The sequence below is a fragment of the Carcharodon carcharias genome, chromosome 6, assembly GCF_017639515.1.
Source record: "Carcharodon carcharias isolate sCarCar2 chromosome 6, sCarCar2.pri, whole genome shotgun sequence".
Lineage (NCBI taxonomy): Eukaryota > Metazoa > Chordata > Chondrichthyes > Lamniformes > Lamnidae > Carcharodon > Carcharodon carcharias.
The window spans coordinates 6,208,544-6,226,610 of record NC_054472.1 but is presented as its reverse complement, the minus strand read 5'-3'; the positions used below and the strand labels follow the sequence as shown (position 1 = coordinate 6,226,610).

The window sequence follows — 18,067 nt, the reverse complement described above, 5'->3', positions numbered from 1 at the left end:
CACATTACTGTTTGTGGGATCATAGCTGTGCGCAAATTGGCTGCTGAGTTTCCTACAACAGTGGCTACACTTGAAAAATTATTTTATTGGACGTAAAGGGCTTTGGGGACTCTGGCGGTGGTGAAAGGTGCTATACAAATGCAATTCTTTCTTTCTTTCTTTCAATCCTCCCCACCCCCACTTCCTCAGCCTTCTGGAGCAGAAACTTCTGGAAATGGAAGGCCGGCATAAAGACGAGATTGAGGCACTGAGGCAAGAGAAGAGCAGCCTCCAGGACCTGGTCCTCCGCCAGAGCCGCATCATCGATGAGCTGGAGGCAAGACTGAGCCGAGCCACTGTCAACAACACCAGCTGGCAGAAACAACAACGAGAGCTGACAGACATGGTGCAGAATCTCCTCAAACTGGTCTCACAAGGAGGAGGTGAGAGACGGGTCTAAAGAATCACTCATAAAAGCAAATGATTCCTCAAAAGAAGGAGTCAAGAGATGGTTGGATAGCAACGCCCAATCCATCTGCTAGAATGGAACCTCCTTCGCCTTATGTCTGTGGAAGGGTCAGACATGCAAGGTTGATCCCAGACTGTGAGGTTATAGCTGCCAGGAGGGGATCAACAGGCTGGGGAGAGATAGATAGATAGCAAGAGAGGGCGCGGGGTTTTCTGGCCCTGCCAGTGGCAGCCATTGTCGCGAGTGGGACTGGAAAATTGACTTGTGGCTGCTCTCCAAATTTTCCCATCCCACAGGCGACAATGCCCACCGCTGGCAGGACCGGAAAATCCCGACCAGTGTTTCTACACGTGGGAAGGTTAAGACTAGAGCCCACCAATTTGCAATAGTCACCGAGAAATCCAATCGGGATTCAGGAGAAACTGCTTTACCCAGGGAGTGGGTAAAGTGAACGTGGAACTGACTCCCACAGGGAGCTGTTGAGGTGAATGGAGTGGATACACTTAAGGGGAAGCTAGATAAACAAATGAGGGAGAAAGGAATAGAGGGTTACGATGATAGAAGGGTAGGAGGAGGCTTGAATAAAGCATAAATAACAGCATGCACCATTTGGGCTGAATGGCCTGTTTCTGTGCTGTGTATTTTGTGTAATCCTAAAACAGTTACTCCATTTGTTTTTTTATTCAAATTACTCGCTATTCCCGTCTTCACAGCTCACAACATTCCCAGCCAAGAGACAAAGGCAGTTGGCTCCATTTTGAGAGCTCTGCTAGTTCCTCTCTACTACCTATAGGGAATAGACAAGTGCAGCCTGGTTTCCTGAACTTGGCTTGTCCTTTGGAGTTTCACCTTGATGTGGAGAATTGTGACATCCCTTCCACTCTGGACATTAAGGTAAACTCTGCAAGAAATGAGAAAGTTCTGTGGGAAGCACTTTGAGGTATTACTCCACTGATGTGCATCCAATGTGCACTTCTGTAGTGCCCATCACAGGCAACGAAGTAACTTTTAAAGTGTAGTCGCTGTTGTACTGTAGGGAACGTGACAGCCAATTTGCACACAGAAAGCTCCCACAAACACCAGTGTGATGATGGCCAGATAATCCGTTTTAGTGAGGTTGGTTGAGAGATACAGAGGATAACTCCCCTGCTCTTCTTCGAAATAGTGGTTGGGGGATCTTTTACATCCAACCAAGAAGACAGGTGGGGCCTCAACTTAATTTCTCACCTGCAAAGTGACACCTCCAACAGTTCCACATTCCCTCAGTACTGACCCTCTGACATTGCAGCACTCCCTCAGTACTGACCCTCCAACAGTGCAGCACTCCCTCAGTACTGACACTCTGACAGTGCAGCACTCCCTCAGTACTGACCCTCTGACAGTGCAGCGCTCCCTCAGTACTGACCCTCTGACAGTGCAGCACTCCCTCAGTACTGACCCTCTGACAGTGCAGCGCTCCCTCAGTACTGACTCTGACAGTGCAGCACTCCCTCAGTTCTGACCCTCTGACAGTGCCGCACTCCCTCAGTACTGACCCTCCAACAGTGCAGCGCTCCCTCAGTACTGACTCTGACAGTGCAGCACTCCCTCAGTGCTGACCCTCTGACAGTGCCGCACTCCCTCAGTACTGACCCTCCGACAGTGCGGCACTCCCTCAGTACTGACCCTCCGACAGTGCAGCGCTCCCTCAGTACTGACACTCTGACAGTGCAGTGCTCCATCAGTCCTGCGTTGGGGAGTGTCAGACTGGATGTAGTGAGGTGTGTATGACTCAGAGCTCACAGTGCTACTCATGAAACCTTGATCGACAACTGAGTGTCTGCATTCTCAGCTGATCTCAGTAAAGAAACCCCCCTTACTCATGTCGTCCTCCCATGCTCAACACAAAACCTCATTTGCCCTGCCAGCTCCAAAGCAGTAGCATTAATAGATTTAACACACACTCACACACACGCAAAATGCTGACCGTCCAACTAGGTAAAGTTGGTAACTTGCCCCTGAGGCCGAATGTTGTTGGTTTGAGACCCACTCCAGCGACTTGAGCAAAAATATTCCAGGCCGATAATTTCAGTGCAATACCGAGGGAGTGCTGCACTATCGGTGGTGCTGTTTTGCTGATGAGATGTTAGGCCTTGTCTGCTGTCTCAGGTGGGCATAAAAGATCCCATGGCACTGTTTCAAAGAAGAGCAGGAGAGATCTCGATGTTGCCCTAGCCAATTTTTATCCCTCAACCGATGTCACGGAGAAATAAATTATTTGGCCATTTTCACATTGTGGTTAGTGGGAGCTTTCTTCTTTCTGGCTTTTAGCATGGGGATGGAATCGCACACATGAACCTACTATCTGTTGTAGCTGAGTGGAAATCTGGAGCAGTGTCTCAAGGCTGCTGAGAGGGCATCAGGTGGCAAGGTCTCCCTGGCACTTTGTTCTGACAATGTGCTGCACCAACTCACATATCTGACTTGTAATTCTGAAAAATAAATGATTATGTCAGAGTGACTTTCACGGTGGCTTTAATCCAATCGACCCCTTCTCTGGTGGTGACGTGCCACCTCATTACAGCTAGAGCTATCAACATAGGGAAAATATTAGGGGTGAAGTGTTTGGATCAAAGTAGGGTTGCTAGCTGTGGGGAGGTTTCATCACATGACCTCCTGCCTCCAACTATCCCACCTACACATTCATGACAATTAGCTTTGCAACTCATTCCACCTTCCCCATGCCAATCGGAAAGCGAATAAAATCTTCATAATGGGATTGGATGATTTTTGTCAGTCAAGCAGAATTTTTCTCCATTTCCAATTTCTTTACAGTTAATGTTATGTTAATTATATTAAGATACACAGGCGAATGGCGTTGTTTAATTAAGTATCTAGAGTACTTACAAAGAGAGACTGCTGGGGCCTTGGGGTTGGTAGGTAGGAGGTAGACATATGTAATGCTGCATTCTGTAAATAAACCTACTACCAAGAAAAGTATTCATGTCTAGTTTCATACTTCACCAACTGGTTTGGGATCGAGTTAATATTTACAACAAATAACAAAAATATCCAAAGAAAATTTAAAACAACCATTAATTTTTTGAACAACCTGTGATTTCCACCCCCAGGTCTGCAGGTAGCAGTGGCCTGGAGATTAATTTTTTAGTTTCTGGAGACTCTGGAGTGGCAATCCCTAGATCAATGTCTGGCTCAGAATTACAAACCCTTTAAACACTATTTTTGTCTCACTGACGGAATCCTCTCTCTCATCTTCTAGTTCCTGTTGATGAATAGTTTGTAACCTGCAGTCCAGGAACCATTCGTTTAATCTCTCTGATTGCAGTGTCTGGTCTTTTTATGATGCGTTCTGTAACATTTTGCGTCTTTTTGTTGTCTGTCAGATTTTAGTCCTAATGAAGGGTTTATATCAGAAATTTTATTTCCCAGAATTTCCTTTTTCATTGTGGGTTTTTCTACCTGTTTTATTTTCCCAGAATGGGCTAAATGAAAGATGGGTGAACAATTCAATCTAAGATGACTACCCAGTGAGTGATGGTTACCTATTCTCTGGATCTCTTCACTACTCTTAATGCCTCAATCAAATTGCTGAATTGTATTCGGTGTTGCTTTAAGAACAAAGTGTTTCCTTCACATTCCAGGGAGTCTCCCAACTATGGATTCAGTGCAGCTGACACGATCCAATGATCAAAGTGATGGCTATAACACAGTTTGCTTTGTAACCTGGGTGGCAGGCTTAGGGCACAGAGCTGGCAGGGTAATATGAACCGCTTCTGATCTCTGCCTATCCCAATGCAGATTTGTGAAGGCTAGAGTATTGATGACAGATGGAGCTGAGCGTTCTTCTGCGTGTCATCTTGCACCTGCTTTGGTTCCACTCTAAGGTCATCGGGTGATGCGCTGACCCCGAGCCACGCACCTGGACCATCTCGGGAATGTTTTCAAAGGTCTCGCCTTTGCAACCATGCAATCGCGACAGGCAATCCCAGAGCAGGAAAAGGTTTACCCACCAGGCTTTCCCAGCTTTCCCATTCTCCGAAGGATATTTGAAGGGAAACATGACAATTGGTCCTTCAGCCCAACTGCAGTTGCCCTGTCAATTAAACTCATTGATCCCCCTCCCCATGAGCCCTCCCCCAACCCATGTCATTTGAAATCACGAGGAGACAACAAAATTAAGTGAAAATTTCTGGCCAATTTTACAAATAGAACTTTCCTCGTTTCCTATAGCAATCAGACTACTTCAGGAAGATTCTGACTATCCATGATAACTCAACAGGGTGACTACACACAGTAAAACTGTAGACAATTAGAACATAAAATGTAAGAAATAGGAGATGGGGTAGGCTATTTGTCCCCCTCGAGCCTGCTCCGCCATTCAACTACATCATGGTTATTATTATTTCCACTCCACTTTCTCATCCTATTCCATATCCATTGATTCCCTGTTTGTACCAAAAACGTTATCATCCTCAGCCTTAGATATCCTCCACAACCCTCTGGGGTAGAGAATTCCAAAGATTCACAACCCTCCGAGTGAAAAGATTCCTCCTCTTCTCTGTTCTATGAGCCCTTATTCTAAGGTTGTGATCCCATGTTCTAAATTCCCAGGCCAGGGGAAACAGTTTCACAGCCTCTACCCTGCCAAGCCCCTTAGGAAGCTCATGTGTTTCAATGAGATCGCCCTCATTCTCCTAAACTCCAGGGAATATAGGCCGAGCCGATTCAATCTCTCCTCAGAGGACAATCCTCTCCTTGAGAAATTAAGGTCCAGGTCTTCTGGTCTCTGAATCGTTGGAGACTAAAAGTATGACTCAAGATGTGCATTGGGACCCTGTAGTAGTCCTGATGCACTGATATCCCTGGGAATTGCCCAGGAAGATTTAACTTCCGATGGGCAATTCCCCTGCTCCCCGGGACCTCCACAAATGTCTCTGATTCTGAGTTAGAGTTGGAGACTTGGGACTGTTTCGATCTTCTTACCTGGATAGTTACCCAGGAAATGTTAGACAGATTAAAACCTAGTCTATTTCCGGGGTAACTCCAAAACAGACCCCCAGTCACTCACACTGACTACCCCTGACCCACCGAATACCCCCAGGCCCACGGATATCCCCCCACCACCCTTCCGGCCACTTCACTACCTCTCCCTTGACCCAACCCAATTACTACTCCATCCATCTGTCGCACTACTCACCTCTCACCTCATCCACCTACTACCTCACCCACCACCCTACCCCCTGCTACCCTACCTACTTACCATCTCACCCACCTGCCACCTCATCCACCTACCCACCCTACCAACCTGCCCATTCACTTTTTCACCCACTCATTAACATTAACACTGGACATTTACAGCTAGTGCCGTGTCTTCCCCCAACTCGACAACTCTCCGAGGCACGCTGCACTCTGCGTTTCTGGGGATGCTGGGCTCTGAAGACTCAGCAAGAAAAGCACAGCAGCACAGAGGCAGGGCAAAGTTCGAGCAGAATGATAATCCAACCATAATTGCTGTTCCAGGGAAAATCTGAGCCCAGATTACATGGGATACGTGGCTCAGAAACAGGCCATTCAGCCCAACCAGGCCATGCTGGTGTTTATGCTCCAATGGAGCCTCCCCCATTTTTCCTCATTTAAATCTATCATCGTGACCCTCTATTACCTTCTCCCTCATATACTTGTCTAGCTTCCCCTTGAATTGGATCTAACCATTCACTTCAACCATTCCCTGTGGGAGCGAGTTCCACATTCTCACCCCTCTCTGGGTAAAGAAGCCTCTTCTGAATTCCCTGTTGGATTTCCTGGTGACTATCTTATATTGGTGGCCTCTGGTTATGCTCTTCCCCACAACTGAAAACACTCTCTCTGTATCCACTCTATTAAACCCTTCCATTATTTTAAAGACCTCTATTAGGTCACCCCTTCAGCCTTTTTCAAGAGAGAAGAGCCCCAGTCCATCAGTCCTTTCCTGGTCTGTAAACCCACACATTTCTGATATCATGCTCAAAAATCTTCTCTGCACCCTCTCAAGTGCCTTGTTATAATATGATGATCAGAACTGCACATAGCACTCGAAGTGTGGTCTAACCAAAGTTTAATACAGGCTTAGTATAACTTCCCTACTTTTCAATTCTGTCCCTCTAGAAATAAAGCCTGGTACTTGGTTTGCTTTTTTACTAATGGTCTTGCTAAACTCTGAAGCAACTTTTAGTGATTGGTGTATTTGTACCCTGGGATCCTTTCATCCCTCTACCCCACCTAGACTTGCACCTTTCAAGTAATAAGTCTGGTGAACCTTCATTGTACTCCCTCAAAGGCTAGTGTATTCTTCTAAGGTAAGGAAACAACTGTGGAGCACTTTGGGAGTTTTGCCACATCCAAGGTGCTATATAACTACAAGTTCTTGTTGTTGCTATTGTCTCAACTCACTTGATTGTTACATTCCAGAAAGCCAGTTGGTAAAGGATAGAACTGGAGCCAATCTTCTCACATTATTATAAGCATTTATTTACAGTATTGCACCTTACAAGCATACGCCTCCTAACCCAACAACCACAGTTTCAGTCTGTGTCTATTTATTCCCAGTTAATGCCCAGCCCCTGTATACAATTAAACACAATTAATATATGAACAAAATCTGTAAAGCTTGCTCCCTCCAGCAGAGAAGACTGGTCCTGGATTTTATCTGTGGGGAGAATTTTTTTTTTTGAAACAACGTTTGCACGAGGTTTTAGCATCTCTTTATCACTTATATATTTGAAGCCTATGATACAAAGGGAATTCTCTTCTGTATTTGTCCTGGGGTGACTCTCACAGAGACTGCTTCCTGCTGCATCATTACACCAAAACCACTAAACTAAAACTGGGGACCTGGTCATTACTACATGCTATTTGTGTACAAATTGGCTGCTGCATTTTCTACATTACAACAGTGTCTACACTTCAAAAGTGCTTCATTGGCTGTAAAGCGCGTTGGGATGTTTTGAGGTTCTGCAAGGCGTACAGGAACACCAATTTATCTTTTCTATGGATAATCCCTGTAGACCATTCCTCGTTTTCTTAAATACAAGCTAACGCATTAATAATGGTGTTGTTCATATCTTAAATACAGCAGCTGGAATCATTCCCCATCTGAGTGGAGTCCTGCATGATTTGATTGACAGGCTGATCATTGAGAGCTGTGGTCCTGTGGGGAGACTAATTTGGAGGAAACGTTTTCTAAAAAAAAAAAATCCACATTAAATAACATCACTCAACATGGGAGTAGAGTTGCCTGCATTGTAATAACAACAGGAAGTTCAGTACATGATGTTGACTCAAACATGGACGAGTCACAGAATAGATCACATCAGTGTGATGAAATGTGATTAGAGAGAAGCCACATTCCTATAAGACTTGACATAGCAATATCCTTGGTTTAAGAAGTTCCAAAGTCAACCACAGTATTTTTGTGTATATTTAAAGTGATGTGTTATTTAAAATAACAGAAAATACAAAGGTTCTATGTTGCATCAACTTGGGGAAGAGAGTTCACCAATTCAGTAAAGGAACAGATGTGAAGATATATCCAAAGCCAGCAAGAGACAAGGGAAAGGAGGGATGAGGAAATTGCAGGAGAAGGTGCCTTAAAGGTTAAGGAATAGACTCAGAGGAAAATGGAGAGATAACAGAGACAACAATGAGAGAGAATGAATGCGAACCACACTGGGGAAGAATGGAAGACAAGCAGAAAAGTCACAAAGGAGAGGTGGCGAGGGTAAGAACCCAGTCACGGGCAGAAAGGGGGAAAGTCAACCTGAAACATTGGGGTTGGAGTGGGGGCAGAGGTGGAAGAGGGGTTAAGGAGGCACTTTGGCTGCCCCTTTAACACCCAGCCCCATCAGACAGGCTGTAAATGGGCACACAGGGCACCCATCTGTTTGTTGGGCATGGGAAGGAGAATCGCTTGCCGGGTAGGAATGTGCATATTTAAAAATTATTCTGGGGGCCATTTAATGGCAGAAAATTGGTGGTTACAGATTGGCCACTCGCTGTACATCTATTGTACACCCACTGTACGCTCAATATACATCCAAGGTACACCTAATGTACATCAAAGATACATCTACTATACACCTACTGTACGTCCAATGTATGCTCACTGTACACCAATTGTGTTCCTGCTGTAATCCTGTTGTACACCTGTTGACTTCAGTGTAAAGGAGAATGGGGTGGGTTGTTTAATGGCTAGTTGATGTACCCTTTTTAAGCCTCTATCAAAGTTGGATTAATCTCCCACCACCATTCACAGTTATTGACCACACGGTAAACAGAAATCTGAATTATGCTAATTATATTTGATACGCAAATTCAAATCCACTTGCTAAAAGTAACCCCCCCCCCCCACCTCTGTAGGAAACATATATCCTTTCTCTGCAGAGAGGCTCAGTGTTGCCCTGTTGTATTAGACAGTCACACACCACGTCTCCTTTGCTGTCACACTTACTAAATGTTCCCTCTCTTATAGTGGCCATCCCTATCAATTAACATCATTCCATATGCAATTATTATTTCCAGATGTTGAGATCTGTGAAAAAACAAGGGAATAATGATTGGCAAGGACTAGGGGGGGAATGGGGGGATGGTGAAATCCCACTTCATGTTATACAATAACCACAGCCCTTTCTGTTTGTTAGTCTTTCTAATAACTCTGCTTTGAAGCACTTTCGAGGTTCAGTTCTGCCAGTTAGTCTGTGAGTGCCAATAACTGCATTAATTGTATTGGACAGTTTCTCGCCAAATCCCATTGCGCTGATGGATCAGTTAAGATTAAGAACACATAAGGAATGTCTTATGTGATCAGAAAAAGATACCATTGCCTTTTCCTTCCTTATCTTTCTACCGAGAACAGACATAAGTAAATTGTTTATTTTTCAATTAAGCTGAATGGAGAGAGCAGACTTTGCAAATAGATATTTTTAAAATAAACTCTTGAACAGTGTGTTTTTACTGTTCTCTCAACTGAGGAGTTTATAATCACTTCACTCTCATCCTGTACACGGCTAATTTCTCTGACCTCTTTCAAAATAGCCTAAATCCATTTACAAGTCCCATTGGATTCTATAAGAGTGGAATCCACACAGGATTTCGTACAGCAAATTGTAGCTCCCTTGGGAATTCTATTACATTATATAGCATCGAATAAATTTTTCAGGACAATTTAACAGTCAAATTCCACAGAAAATGTCAAAATTCAACTGATCCAACACGAAGTCACTGGAAAGACAGGGACACCTCAGTGACTCTCTGCAGATCTGGAACGCAGTGAATCATTTTATCAGTATTGCCCTAATCAATATGGTTTGGTTTCATGAGCAAGCTATTCAATTCAAATATAAACATTCCATTAATTCAGTTTGAATACAGATGATTAAACCAATCCAATAAATTAAAATGAAGGGAAATAACTGACAAAAACAAAAGAGAGACCAACTTTAATCAGAACACAACACCACGCTCTATGGTTATGAGTTGTCTGTAAATGACCTTTAAACTCTTGCTCTCTAATTCTTCAGCTCATGACAAACTGCCAAAACATTATTAAACCAATGCAATAACCCAGATGCAAGCCATTCATCTTAGGATAATCAAATAAAAAGAATAATTCATAACTTGGAAAACAAAGAAAGAAAAAATAAAGAACTTACATTTATGTAACACCTTTCACGGCCTCAGGACACTCCAAAGCGTTGAACAGTCAATTAAATACTTTTTGAAGTCGTCACTGTTTAATGCAGGAAATGCAACAGTCAATTTGTACACAGCAAAGTCCCACAAATGGCATTGTGATAATCTACAGTTATTCCGTTTTTATTGATGTTGATTGCAGGATAAATATTGGCCAGGACACCAGGGAGAACTCCCCCTGCTCTCCTTTAAAATAGTGTGTATCTTTTACATATATGTGAGAGGGCAGACAGGATGTTGTTTTAATGTCCTATTCACGACAATGTCGTACTTCAGCTCTAGAGGGCTTGGAAATCAAAGCAGCTTGGTCAACATTTGAGTATTTACATGGACAGAACACTAGGCAAAGTTGGTAAAATCAGAGGGGCAGACCCCTTCACCTACTGCAGTATGTTACAACTCATCAGTTCTCCAGGATTCAGACACACCACATTCTGTAGTTCCTCTCCTTTCCAGACCTATGAGAGCCTTGGATGATCAGTCTCACCTCTTCTCTCCCCAGCTCCAATGAAAGGCACCAGAGAGGAGAAATTATTCCGGGACTGTGCAGAAGCCTATCAGAGCGGCCACAACATGAGTGGGGTCTACACCATTCGCCTCAATGACATGTCAGAGCCTAAGAAGGTGAGAGCCTCATGGTAGAACCGGGAAGGAGAGGAGAGGGCAGGCGGGTCATGCCAGGGTTGGGCTGAGGTTAGTGGTGAGCGCAGAATGGCAGCAACAGGCAGTGTTAATGTGGAGACCAGAATAACTTTCCTGCTTCTCCTAGCTACAGGCATGTTATAAAAACTTACCCTTGTGTTCTTATTACACAAGTCTCCAGCTACCTCTTTAAAGTTATTCTGCTGTCGAAACCAAACAAGACGCCATTCTCAAGGTGTGTGTGACAAGCTCCGATGGGTTTTTCATCCATTATGGTGAAGGATCCTGAAACCGACATTGGATTCCCACTGGATTCCTCCCTGTACATTTCAGTTGGGCCAGGGATAGCCCAAGCAGCCTCCAGGTTTGGTTCAATGACTCCTCCATGTGGGATGCCACATTCCCTGCACAAACCCCAGCTCCTCAGTACCTCCTACTCACCTGTCAAATGTGGGAGAGGACAGTATTGGCCCGGCGGGGGAGGGGGGGGTGTGTGTGTGTGTGTGTTGGGGGTGGGGGGGGCGGGTGGGGGGCACTCCAGTCTCATCTCGATGCCACATCCTCTCGCTGGGTCATAGCCTTAACTGGGTACACCAGAAGCTGAGCCAACGATGATGACATGTTCCTGCCAACCGTTGTGTGACTTTCAATGTTGGGAGTCAAGCATTCCCAGGTTTGTCATGTCTGGGGTAAAAAAATGAAAAGTCTTTCTTTTCTGTGTTGTTCTGTGCAGTCTTAACCTCTGGTGACTTGTCCCATTACATGATATAGTGCAGAGTCAAAACCAATTCATACTGGCCAGCAATCGAACTCCCAAACTCACTCACATAGATATACACATGGACACACACACACGGACACATACAGACACACACACGGACACACACACAGACACACACACGGACACACACACAGACACACACACGGACACACACACAGACACACACACGGACGCACACACAGACACACACAGGCTTTGAAACCTGAGAGGCAGAGTTACAGACATTGTACGTGGGCCAAGATTAAATCAACCAGAAACTAGTTCATGTGTTCGTTTTCCTTCTTCAATTAAGAAGCAATTATTTCATTTGTTGGTCAATTCCTGCATCTTGGAACAAATTCTTAAGAACATACATTAGCCTGAAAGTCACAAATAATTGTTGAAATTGATAAATACGCTCATCAACTCTTTGCAAGCTGAAAAGGATATTTTCTAAATGCCCTATTACTTTTCTAAGTGATGGATTAGCTAAATGCTGGTGATTTCCACATCATTTGAGCAATGGCCTTTTAGTTTAATTCCACTGCTATAAATTGAATTTTCAGTTTGAAGTCACGCTCCCAAGTTTTGAAAAGGTTTAGTATCTTTGCCTTTCTGTGCTCCTCCAAATTCAGCTCCCCCACGCTCTGCGCTCAACCGCTGCCAAAGTCCTAAACTCTCCGCCTCTCCCACCTCCTTTAAGTTGCTCCTTAAAATGTATCTCTTTTTCTTTATTGGGATGTGGGGGTTGCTGGCAAGGCCAGCATTTGTTACCCATCCTTAATTGCCCCTCAGCCGAATGGCTATTTCAGTGTCAACCACATGGCTGTGGGTCTGGAGTCACAGGCCAGACCAGGTGAGGACAGCAGATTTCCTTCCCTAAAGGACATCAGTGAACCAGAGGGGCTTTTACAACAATGAGGTCACCATTACTGAGTCTAGCTTTCAATTCCAGATTTTGTTGATTGAATTTAACTTTCACCAGCTGCTGTGGTGGGATTTGAACCCCTGTCCCCAGGGCATTAGCCCAGGCCTCTGGTTTACACACCCAGTGACGTTACAACTATGCCTCTGTCACCACACCACCTCTTTGACCAAGCCTTTGGTCATCTGTCCTAATTTCTCCTTACGAGACTCGGTGTTAATTATTGTTTGATAATGCTCCTACGAAGCATCTTGGGATGTTTTACTTCATTAAAGGTGCTACATAAATGCAATTTCTTGTTGTAGCCAATTGCCTTTGTCATGCTTAGCCCAAAACCCGCATAATCCCAGTTAAGTTTTTGGAAGTTAAATTGATGAACAGTTTATTTTGGGCCCCTGACTAGCCGACTGTACAGCGCTGATATTATATTGATGTAATTAGGGGAGGACGATTTTAACCTTACCCAGCAGAAGCTGGTGAATGGGAATATAAACTCCCTCAGGTTACTTTCCTATCCACTTGAGGTTGACGGCGAGGATAGCGGCCTTTACACTGGACGCCAGGAAACTCACCGCCCCGTTTCTATGGGCAATGCGGCCATCACCATTTTGAAAGGGGGCCTAACTCATGGATCGTGTGTCCAATGCACTGCCTGATTCAAGCGCTCGCCCCCCCCCCCACACACACACACACACACACACACACACACACACACACACACCCACCCACCCCCCCCCCCCCAAACCCCCACCCTCCACTCACCCTTTCAAGGTGGACATTGGGGCCCTGTGATGTAAGTAGGGCCTTGATCTCCATTTGGGCCAAAGCCTGGGCCATTCTCACTCCGACCAGCCCCAACGGGTGATGAAACTGAAGAAGCCCAGGGGCCTGGTTTTCAGGTTGGCGATCAGCCCCCGATCGCGACTTCCGCACCGGCCGGCCAATGAACGGGCAGTCAGCGGGAAACGCGGGCTGAAGCGCTCAGCGCTGCCGGGGTGGGTGTGGGTGCTGAGGTCAGCGCGGACGCTGTGTTGGTGTGGCGGGGGGAGGGATTAGAGAGCATGGAATGAAAGCTCCCTGAAGGCAGAGAGAGAGAGAGAGAGAGAGAGAGCTCCCTCAGGGAGCTGGAGAATTTAAAAGCCACATATATAAAGACTTTAAAATCTTGAGAAAAATGCCCACACGTCAGGATCAATCACCTGAACATATACACGATGAAAAATCCATCCGTACGCTTTCATTTTAAAAAAAAATTTAATAACGGAAACCACGCCCCATCCTTGGACGATGTTTCATCCAAAAGGCGCAGGTCCGCCCGGCAGATTCTCCTGTGAGGTGGGACGGACAGTGAAAAATTCCGGGGGGGCAGGTTGGGACTTTAAATGGGCTTAATTGCCCCTCTTAACTGTCAGTGGGTGCACTACTGCCTGCCCACCGGAATATCGCGTGAGAACGGGATGAAGTTGGGACGCTCGCCCGATGTCAAATCGCGCATTAGTTTACGCTGGAGCGGGTTGGGCGTGTGCCCACGTGCTGAGCTGCCCCAGAAGAAGCAAGTCTTGAATTATCTTGGCGGATCCTTGGGGAGCTGGGCTGAACCCCAGAAAGAGTCGCTGTAAAAATACCAGGGATAGTGATGTCAGAGGGCTCTGGTTTTGGGCCTGTGTGTTTAGGAGGAGCAGGTGCATCTTCCAGGCCTCAAGGAAACCAGCAGCCAAGCCTGACCAGAGTAATCCCCTCTCTCCTCCCCTACTCCTCCTCAACTCCCTTCGCCTTCCCCTCCCCTTGGCCATAAGCCCACCGCCTTCCTTTCCCCTACACCTCCCCTCTTCTACCCAATCCGACACCTCCCCCGCACCCTCCCCTACAACTCCCCTCCCCCCTTCCATCCCCTACACCTCCTCTCCTTCTTCCCCTTCACCCTCACTTCCCCTCTCTCCCACAAGACACTCTCAGATCCACCCCCACCCACCCACCCACCGCTCCCCCTTTCCCCACCTACCTGTCAGTGAACGGCCAAGAGCTGTCCAATCATTGCCACCTGGCAACCTTTCTTCACCCTTTTCCCAGGCTGTCCTGGTAGCAAAGCAAGGAATTAAAACACCAGAGGCCTGAAATCTAGGCCTCAAGTCCCATCTCCCCTCACCCACTGGAAGTTTCACTCTGGAGTTAAAACCGCTTCTTAATATCAGGAAGAAACGCGCAAATTTGTAAATGGGTAAAACGAGGTTGAGAATTCCCTTTGCCGTGCCTTGTCTGATGGAACAGGTCACAATTCGATTCTGCGTCAGCCTCTCCCAGCCTCACATCACTGATCTTCATTTCAGCAGCTTATTTCACCAACCTTTGCACTGATCCAGATCATAAGATGCAAATGTAAAAATAATGGGTGTCTGGGAGAGAGTAATGTGTAATTTAGTCCTGTGACTATGCCAAGTTTCACACTCCTGGTGTGCGATGTAATTTGACCATCTTAAACTCAGAGTGCTCACACCGAATCAGCATTGACTCTCAATAGAATTGTGTCTGGTGTAATAACATTATCAACACTTATTAAACTTCCTCGAGTCCAGGACAGGCTGTTAACTTTGCATTAACCCACCGCTCGCTGCTGCGATGCTGAAAGTGTCTCCCTCCAACAATGATACTATGAGGACTTTGTGACAGTTCTGGCTTCTTACCATGACTGCAGTCATGTGTTAATAGTAAAAAACTACCTGCTGCTGCCTTGATATGGTAGACTGGGCTGGTTCATTCAGAATTCTTTGATGTTCACATGTGGCAGAAAAAAAGTACAGTTGTCTTAAAATCCCTCCGTGGCCTCGCCCCTTCCTCTCTCTGTAATCTCCTCCAGCCCCTCTCCACCTGTCTGCCTCTCTCCCTCTCTCTCTCTCTCTCTCTGTCCCTTCAAACCTCTCTTTTTAACCAAGGGATGGAAAGTCCGAGGATTCCACTAGACCCAAAACTCTTGCTCCTTCTGGTCCTCTTACAGAAACCCAAAAATGTTCATGAAAGCTCACCATGCTGGGACTCTCCTGGCCCACAGTCCCCTCCTGATAGGCAGGGAAGGGGGGGATGGGGGTGGGGAGGTGGGGGTCGGGAGGGGGGTTGGTGTGGAGGGTAGGGGGGGTTTGGTGGGATGTCTCCTTGCTAACTCACTACCCAGCTCAAGCCTCGGACTTAATGAACGGCCTGGGTCCCAATAGCACCTGTGTATTTAAAGAAGGACCTAGTTGCCCTGCTGTGGGTTTCTACCCCTTGCCTGATCCAGTGGGTTACAATCAGGATCTGGTGGGAAGACAATCGGATTGGGGTTTTAGGCAGGGGGTCATTTTAACTGCAGTCCCTTTCAACACACGCCCTGCACACACACCCCTCCTCCCCCCACCCCCCCGCAACCCCCCCACCCCCGCCATCCCTTACCCACCTCCTGCCAGCAGAGAGGGAGTTAAGATCAGGGGCTGGGAGATGTGTTTAATTCTCCAGCACTGACATCCATCACCTTGATGCTAACAAGCCGAGTCTCTGGAGGCTCTTATTGCTTTGTAAGTACCTGTCAACATTGAGTGATGGGCTTAGCTTGAGTCTGAAGCCAACTTCTCAGCTTAAATGACCTGTGTGAAAGTCACTGTACAAATACATCAGCAGGACATCAATGCTAAAATGTCGTGGGGATATTTTGAGAATGATTTGTTTTTAGGCCTCTCTAGTTTAACCTCTTCCACTTTCCAGAGTAAAACACGCTAATAAAGTGATGCTTTATTGCAGAAAGTTGCTTTTCAATGATAAGGACAAATGATGGGGAGAATTCTTAGTTATCAGTCTACCTACACAATAACACTGGACCAAGTTCTCCCAATCCCCTGCCGGCAGGGTCAAGGCCAGGCAGGGGGAGGGGAATTTGGTGGGAGGTCAAAAAATCGGTTCCATGCTGGTGTGAAACGATGCTGCCCGCTCCACCGGATCGGGATTCCCACTGAAGGCCGGCGTGAAATTGGATGCAGATGAGGGCCCGACCGGGATCTTCCCCCTCCCCCCCTCCGCCCCCACCCCCACGCTGGATTCTCCGCGACACCAGCGAGAACACTCACCAATCCAGGACACATCGGGACCAACGCGGCGTGCAAAATTCGGGACTTACCTTGAGGGCCCCGGGCAGTTCTCGGACATCCGAAGAGAAGAAGATGGAGGCCTCCAGCTCCTGGACCCTGGAGCAACACGCGCATCGCCGGGCACAGCCTAATCCACATGGCTCCCCCGGCAAAGCAGCTTCCAGGAGGTGGGAGTTCTGCACACAGCAACCTCGCTCAGGCTTCGGGCCTTCTCCCAGGGATGTCGCCATGGGTTCGGACATTCACCCGGGGATTTCTCCATGGGTTCAGACCTTGGCACTGCAGGGTGGAAGGCAGCAGGAGGTACTGTTGGGCGGCGATGGAGTGTTGTGGTGCCGGGGGGGGGGGTGGGGGGGTGCAGTGGGGTTAAAGAAAGCTGGGAGGACTGCAGATGTAGTGGGGTGTGGGGGCCTAGTTGGTGTTTGGGGGTCCAGGAAAGGGTTTCACCGAGGTGTAGCGATGCGGTACAGGGAACAAATGGGGGAGGTTGGGAAAGGGCCATGTTGGTTTCTGGTGGGGTGGGGGGGAATGTCCAGGTGAAGGGACTCGCAGGGACGGGTCAGTTCAATCAACTGCGGACCCCTGGGGAGGTGAACTCAGGGTGGGCATCGTAGGAGAGAATAGTCAATGTTAGAGGGGGCAGGTGGAGCTGGAAGGGTGGGAGGTGTGAGGATTCGATGGTGTCGCGTGAAGGGGCGGTGAGTGTTGTTCAACGGGACTTGGAGGTAGACATGGACCTGGGGGGGGCGGGGGGGGGGGTGGTGGGCAGGAGGAGGTCGGCAAGCAAATGTGCCCAGAAGTGGGATTTTTGGATAGGAAGGGAATGTGCATGTTCACCCGGGCATTCTCAAAGGAAAAGAGTTCGGATTGGAGGGTGACAGTGGGGAGGTCAAAGGTAATGCTGAGGGTGGTCAATGGTGATGGGGGAAAAGGTGTGGGTGACTGGGGGAGGGGAAATCATGCCGGAGGGTGGAAAATTAGTGACAACCACCAGGCTGGTGAAATCGAAATAAGCAGAGCCTGGTGTTAGATGGACCGAGATTCTGCATGGGGATCAGGTCAGTGGGTGGTCGGAGATGCAGGTCACCTCAACTGGACAACTGAAAGGGAAGCCCCGCAGGCAGCATTGACCATGCTAGAGACCTGGGATATGAGTTTGCTGGAAAGATCAGCGTGCGTTGGAGAGTGCTTGGACATACCACACACTCTTCTCCCAGCAGACACTGAGGGGAGGGGGTCAGCTGTGTGCAGAAGAGGTGCTTGTGGGGCCAGTGATGGGGTGGAGGGTGTTCGCTAAGCCTCAAGAAAAAACACAGTAGGCATTATAGCAGTGCAAGTGATTATATTTACAGAGGTTAGACTTGTGATAATGATTTGTTCACCCATGCAATCAGTTGTGATCAAAATTTCTATATTTTTCATGGACTACCCCTTCTCCTAGGCACTCCCCCAAT

At 47.0% G+C, this 18,067-nt stretch overlaps 1 protein-coding gene across 1 annotated transcript in view; it reads left to right on the top strand.

Annotated features, from left to right (window-relative positions):
• LOC121278985 (angiopoietin-1-like) overlaps window positions 1–18,067 on the top strand; it is a 151,242-nt gene that overhangs the window by 93,160 nt on the left and 40,015 nt on the right. The window contains exons 4-5 of the mRNA XM_041189675.1: window positions 190–422; window positions 10,677–10,798. Coding sequence (XP_041045609.1) covers window positions 190–422; window positions 10,677–10,798 — 355 coding nt within the window. The remainder of the gene's footprint in view (window positions 1–189; window positions 423–10,676; window positions 10,799–18,067) is intronic.